Below are 6548 nucleotides of genomic sequence, written 5' to 3' on the forward strand. Positions count from 1 at the left end.
GAAAGCATTGCTAATTAAGAAGGAAAATTGATGGAGCAAAGGTTTCTCAAAACCTGAAGCTTTCCTCACAAAATAGAGTAAATACAAGGTCTTAATTTCATCTGTATCAAAAAGTTGACAGAAACATTATGGAAAGCACCGAATACAAGCATATCCAGAATGATTGAAAGCTCATGCTGGCGAGGGCATCGACCAAAATTCTTTCAAAATTTATTCTTTGAGACCAATACAAGGTCTTAAATTTCATCATGTCGTAGTCTCTGCCTGTGAGTTCTTTGAATTTGACAGAAACATTATTCCAACCTTCTTTGTTATGTCGTAAGTCTATTTCCTAGCTTCACCTCCTTAAGACAGAGATCACAAAAAATATTTGTTGCTTCCCTGTCCCACATAGCAGATGATCCAACTTCTTTGCCCTTGTTCATTGTGATACTTACTAGTGAAAGGTTAAAATAAGAAAAAAATGAATTTACCCTTATGTAATATTCTAAGAAAATTTTCTATATGCCATTATTACAAAATAAAACATGAGTAACATTTGTTTTGTATTAGAACAAAGAAATACTTAACTGTTAACTATCTTACTTGCCCATTTTCATTTAGGACAAAGAAAATCATAATCATTTGTTTTGTATTAGGACAAAGAAATCCCTTAGAGGAGTTCTAGAATGCTTATGAATAGAAACCACGAATTATAGAAAAAGAACAGGCCAAAAAAAGCTTTGATTTAAAATCACAAAACAATATATGGAAGTTAAGGAAGAATAATAATCTTATTTTAATACTACTAATCTAGAGACGTCAAATTCTAAAATAGAAAGAATGAATTGAGAACACCAACAACACAAGTAAAATAGGTAGAATAGCAACATGATAACCACCATAAAGCTATCACACTTTAGTGCAAAGTGCAGTAATGATAATCCCCCACATATCAACAACAAACAATAAAAAGCATGATTATGAGTACATCTTTATAGAATAAGAGGTGATCTCTAATATCCATGAACTCATATATATGCCAATATTACAAAATAAAACATGAGTAACATCCTCATTTTATTTACATGGACGATCACATAAAATTAGATAAAAATAAATAAATATTTTATCACATGTCCGTTCATCTACCTATCCTTGCAAATGAAAAAATTCTTAATGTGAAGAAACGGAATAAATGAGCAAGGAATAAGTTTTACCTTCCGAGAATGTCAAAGAAGGAGCTCACCGACAAGGAAGAGCAGGCCGAACGGAATCAGTGAGGGCAAACCTAAAAATCGGGGGTGAGATTCTCAGGGAAAGATTTAAGAGGGAAGAAGAGATGAATGAGATGAGGTAAGATCCAGATTTCTTACCAAAGTATGAGCGGAAGCTGCCTTTGGCGGAGCGGAAACGGAGCAAGGTTTCCTCGGCGGAGGCGGCAGAGCGGAGCTTTGAAGGAGGAATACCAAACCTTCGGCAGAGGAAGCGCGGGTCTTCGGCGGAGCGGAGGAACAACGAAGAAACGACACTTCGGTGTAAGGCACAGCGGTGCTGCTTTGGCGCGAGGAACAGTGACACTGGAGGCGGAGAGTGCGAATAATGTTTTAGGGCAGAAGGCGTACGCGTAAAATATCCCCAATCGCGCGTTCGAAACGCTGATCGCGACCTGCGATCAGCTTTTCTCCGAATCGAAAACCGGTTTATTTAATAAGCTGCGCAAAAACGCAAAACAAAAAACGCCGCCGCACTTATAAACTACCCCAAACAGACCCTAAGATGCTAATTTTCCATTCTAGCGTTGCCGATCCACTTACAACCACATCTCAGTTAGTCATCTCAAATAAGGGTGCTTTTTGCCATTACCGTTTCTCGATAATTTAATTAGAACACATGAAGTTCATTCGAACTCAACTATTTATTGTTAAAATAATTCATATATATAATATAAGAAAAATCCATATTGTAATTTTTATGTCACTTGAAATATTTCATAAAAATCACAACCATTTCTTATCAATTAGAAATATAAACAAAATAAAGGAACTATCAATTAAGAAAAAAAATCATGCATTTAATACACTAACTATTCTTGTTAATCTTATTTGAAGAGGTTTTTACATATGAACGCCCTAAGAATCTCCCTCTCTTCGTGCTTATACAGTCCAAGCTGTCATCTCGCTGCGACTGCGTCTTAGCAGCTTCTTCCTGCAGGTATTAGAGCGCATGGGGCGAAGGAAAGCTGCGGTGAGGATGGGCATGCGGAAGATGGAATTTCGGTGGGGAGAGAGATGACGCTGGGTCGACAGAAGATTTGATGCAGCCTGGGGATAAATGGGCATGCCAGAGCTGTTTATCGCTGATTCGCTGATAAGATCGCCGAATTGGATAAGATGCAGGTGATATGCTGCGTGGATAGCGAAATGACCGCGCTGCTGTCTCGGGCAGCGGGGAGAAGAAGCGGCAGAGAGTAGATTCGTGAATTAAAATGGAGAGAGGGAGATCCGAATCAGTTTGCTGCCAGTGATGACGCAGCGGCGTGGGGAGGGATGATTTAGGGCCTGTTTGGGGCAGCTGAAAACGCCGCCTCACTGTTTGGTTAACACGTTTAAATTGCGTGTTGGAAATCGCAGTTTTTATTTTGTGAATAAGATCGCCCGTGGGATCATCCCCGCGGGCCGCGTTCCCTTGTCGCGTCTTCTGTACGAATTACTCCGCTGCCCTCGTATAGCTATCGAACCCTCTGCCCTTACCCTTCCCGGATTCGACATTCCTTCCTCCTTCGTTCGCGATCGAGCACGCAAAGCCGCTTCCTGCTTCTTCGGCACTCCTTCTCTTCCAGGTAAGGACGCATTCCTTTGGCACTGATTCTTCTGCTCAGACCAATCAAGTTCCGCCATGGCTTGCCTTGAGTAAAAAAGTTGGAGCTTTTTCTCTGTGAGGGAACCAAATCGCCCTTTCTCTCTTCCCCAGCTCTACTTCTGAGAAGCATGACCACCAAAGCTCTACTTCTGAGAAGCATGACCGCCGTCGCCGCTCCTTCTCGCAAGGTCATTTCAACCTCTTCATCTTCTTCTTACTCCTTAGTATCCCTCCCTCAATTCGTTGCTCTTTTCTCTATGGTTTGATATCTCTTTTAAAGAATTTAGGTTCAATCGTAGCAGACCCTGAGCAAAATCGTCTGGAACCGGCTGCAGAAGGAGCTTGTGGAATGGCAGGTTAATGCCCTGGTCTGCTTCAAACACAAGGTTAATAATTTGATGATATAATTACTTTTAGTTTTAACACTACAAGTTAACAAATGTTAAAGTTTCTTATAAATTTTATACATAAATTACATGTTTCTATTTTCATTTTTATGTTTTCCTTTTGTATTGCCTTCTTTTTTTCTCCATTTATTTCTTTCTTAAGCGGGGTTATCTATCATTCCTTTAAAATTGACGAGGAAATGGATAAAAAAAGCGCTTGAAAGTTGTTCCTTAAGGCTTTTTTCTCAACGGAAAGTACTTGTAGTATTATTTGGAGGTCAAATATATTTTGAATCATAGAAGCAAAACTATTTGTGATGCAAGGATAAGGCTGCACTCATCAACTTCTCCTTAGATTGGTGGGAAGCCTCATGCATTTGGTTAAGCAGCCCCTATTCTCTCAAAGGGTGTTTAACGAATCCCATTGTTCAAGTTTTAAAAGCCATTGAATAGCATTAGGATCTTCAACCACCGAACCAAAAAGGCTCATCAAAACCATTAGCAGCTCTGAGAGGATTGGTTTGGTATGGACAGAGCAGCCACTTGACATATTTGCTCAACTTTCCTTAGATACTTCAAATACTTTCAAGTCTTGCAAAAATCCCAATTATCTCAACTCATCCAACCAGAATTGCAAGGATTTTGCTGGATCAGGCTTGGTAGTTGAGTTAAAGAAGGATGATACTGCAAAGAAAAAGGAAAAATCATTTTTTTGTGAGAATCATAAGCAAGCAAATGGTTGGGATTTATCTTTCAATTTGGGTTAGTAGAAGCCTCCGAAAACATATTCAAAATTTGAAAGTTTCTAGCGTTGGTGTAGGTTATGCAAATAATGTCATGCTCCGCTGGGTGTTTCATCAGGTAACACGCATAGACTTTGTTATATTAAGCTATAGAAGGATACAAATGAAAAATTGAAACATGGATGGGGAAAAAAGATTTTTTTTTGTATGAGAGGATCTCAAGCCTCATTCCATTTCATTAGCCTCCTGATCATTTGGTGCGACAGCCCTTTTAGAAGGTTTATTAAATGCCCTTTCCAAATGCAGAAATAGCAGGGGAATTTCGCATCAAATCTTTTCATGACTAATTGAGCACAAATAAAAAATATATATCATTATGCTTTTTTGATGTAATCACAACTTTTTTGAGTTATATAAATATTATTAAACTTTTTTGTATTTTCATTTTTTGACATTTGAGAAAATAACATTCTGCTACACAGATTATTCATTCAACTAAAAAAATTTAAAAATAAGTTGTTTACAAAACGCACTAACCAAACAGCTAAACAACTTATTCAAAACAAGGGCAGAATAGTCAATTTTGCAGAATCAGCTGTTTTCCAGACGCACTAACCAAACAGCCAGACAGCTTATCCGGATCAGCTGGTCATCAGCAGATTATCAGGATAAGCTGCTTATCAGCAGAAGCTGGATAAGCTGCAGCTGCCCCAAACAGACCCTTAATGGCTTGCTGCCGCTGAAGAGGTGGCGATGTTTTGGTGAGCTCGATTTCGCAACAGCATGAGTAGATGAGAGATGCCACGTGAGGGCTTAGGAAGCGTGGAGGAACAATGCTCATGCGTGGGGTTTTGCAGACGGAAACGTGTAAAATACTGTATTATATCAAGCCAACTTTAAAAAATAATAAAATAAAATCACAAGGGTTATTAAAGTATGAAGTGAAACTGCGGTTGTTATTTGGAGGCTCATTGAGGTATTAACTCCAATAATATCTTAATAACCACCCAGTAGCCTATGGACTTCCACTCCAGTAACCTAACCCTTAATAACCTCTCTGTAATAACCCCCGCAACAACCCCCCTAATAACCTCTCAATAATCTTCACAGTTTCATTTCAACAACTCCCTACATTAACCCTCACAATAACCCCCTAATAATCTCTGCAGTTTCACTTCAATAACCCCCAATAAACTCTGCGATGTAACACACGTGACGAGATATTACTGGAAGTCTGCATACAGAGCTGTGTCCGGACTCCGGATGTAAAATTTTTCTCTTATAGGCAGGAGTAACGATGAGGGAGAGGAGAGATGGCAATGAAGAGAGGAGACAAGTGGTAATAGTTCTTGAAGTGTAAATTAAATGTTTGCGGACTTATATATAATAAATATGATTAGTGACCTCAATAGATGAAAATCTTATTTTCTTGAATAATACAAAATGCATGCAAGATGAATACATATGTTGACTTCAAATATGCTTGCCCTTCCAAAATACTCGATTCAATAATGAAAAGGTGCATAAAAAAAAATCTAATAAAATCCTCTCAATTGCTTAACACGGAGGAAGTGTACCCGGTATCCCAGAAAAATTATTGTCGTCCGTCGTCCGTCGTCCGTCGTCCAATCATATTAAAATATATTATCATACATTGTTTGTTGATAAAACAAGGAGAAATAAATTTACATATTTACCCAACAAAGCAGAGACAAAAAAGAAAAAAAATAAAAAAAAACAAACAAACAAAAGGTAAAACCGATTGTGCCCCCAGGAAACGAAGGGCCGCTGTTCGGAGGACCTTATCAGCTCCCAACGATTTCGTCCTTTCGATCAACGGCCAACACCCCGGAGTCCCGGATGGACCGGCAGATCTCAAGCAGCAACCGGCGCTCGAAATAACCCGGTTCAAGCTTCCCTTGTCGGGCCTTCGGAATCCGCCGATTCAGGAGAGCCTCTGCTCCGGTCGAGGTGGACAGGCTCGACCCCTTTCCGGCCAGCCCAAGCATGGCGTCCACGTAAGCGTCCCGGAGCCTCGTCAGTAAGCGGACCGGCGAGAGCATCTTAAACCGGATCCGGAAGACCCGCCGGAGCCTGACCGGTCGGCGAAAACCGGTGTCGCCACCAAGCCGGGCGACCTTCACGGTCTTCTTGTTGCTTCTTTCGAGCCGCCCATAGCGTCGGCGAAGCCAGTAGGATCTCACGGCTCGGCAGAACTGAATCGGAAATGCTTCCATTTTTTTCTATCTGCAGAAGGTGGTGGGTGAGATGCCGAGATTGGATTGAACTCGTTGGCTTGAGGTTTTTATATGAGGTTTTAGGCGGCGTTGTTTGCAATTTCAAGTCAAGAAAGACGGCGATATCTAGCAATGGAATTCGATCACACGAGGGTCAATGATTTCAACTTTTACTTTGAACTTTTATTGATTGAATTGTTACTAAAATGTTTTAAATTGTAGCCAACATCGATCTTGATTTTCTTTTGATTGTGATAATGTAAAACAAAATTGTTCATCATATAAAAAAGAAAAAAGAGAAATATATATATATATATATATATATATATATATATATATAT

At 39.7% G+C, this 6548-nt stretch overlaps 1 protein-coding gene across 1 annotated transcript; it reads right to left on the minus strand.

Annotated features, from left to right (window-relative positions):
* Positions 1-5460: 5460 nt before the first annotated feature.
* Positions 5461-6428, minus strand: LOC110018936. Its single transcript, XM_020716416.1, has one exon. It carries the CDS (start codon positions 6205-6207, stop codon positions 5776-5778), a length of 432 nt encoding a protein of 143 aa, XP_020572075.1. The 5' UTR covers positions 6208-6428; the 3' UTR covers positions 5461-5775.
* Between the last annotated feature and the right edge of the window lie 120 nt (positions 6429-6548).

This window comes from Phalaenopsis equestris, unplaced genomic scaffold (assembly GCF_001263595.1).
Source record: "Phalaenopsis equestris unplaced genomic scaffold, ASM126359v1 Scaffold000036, whole genome shotgun sequence".
In the NCBI taxonomy this organism is placed as follows: domain Eukaryota; kingdom Viridiplantae; phylum Streptophyta; class Magnoliopsida; order Asparagales; family Orchidaceae; genus Phalaenopsis; species Phalaenopsis equestris.

What these genes read in the sequence shown, in the direction of transcription:
- LOC110018936 (XM_020716416.1), bottom strand. Translation starts at nt 6,207, where the DNA reads ATGGAAGCATTTCCGATTCAGTTCTGCCGAGCCGTGAGATCCTACTGG.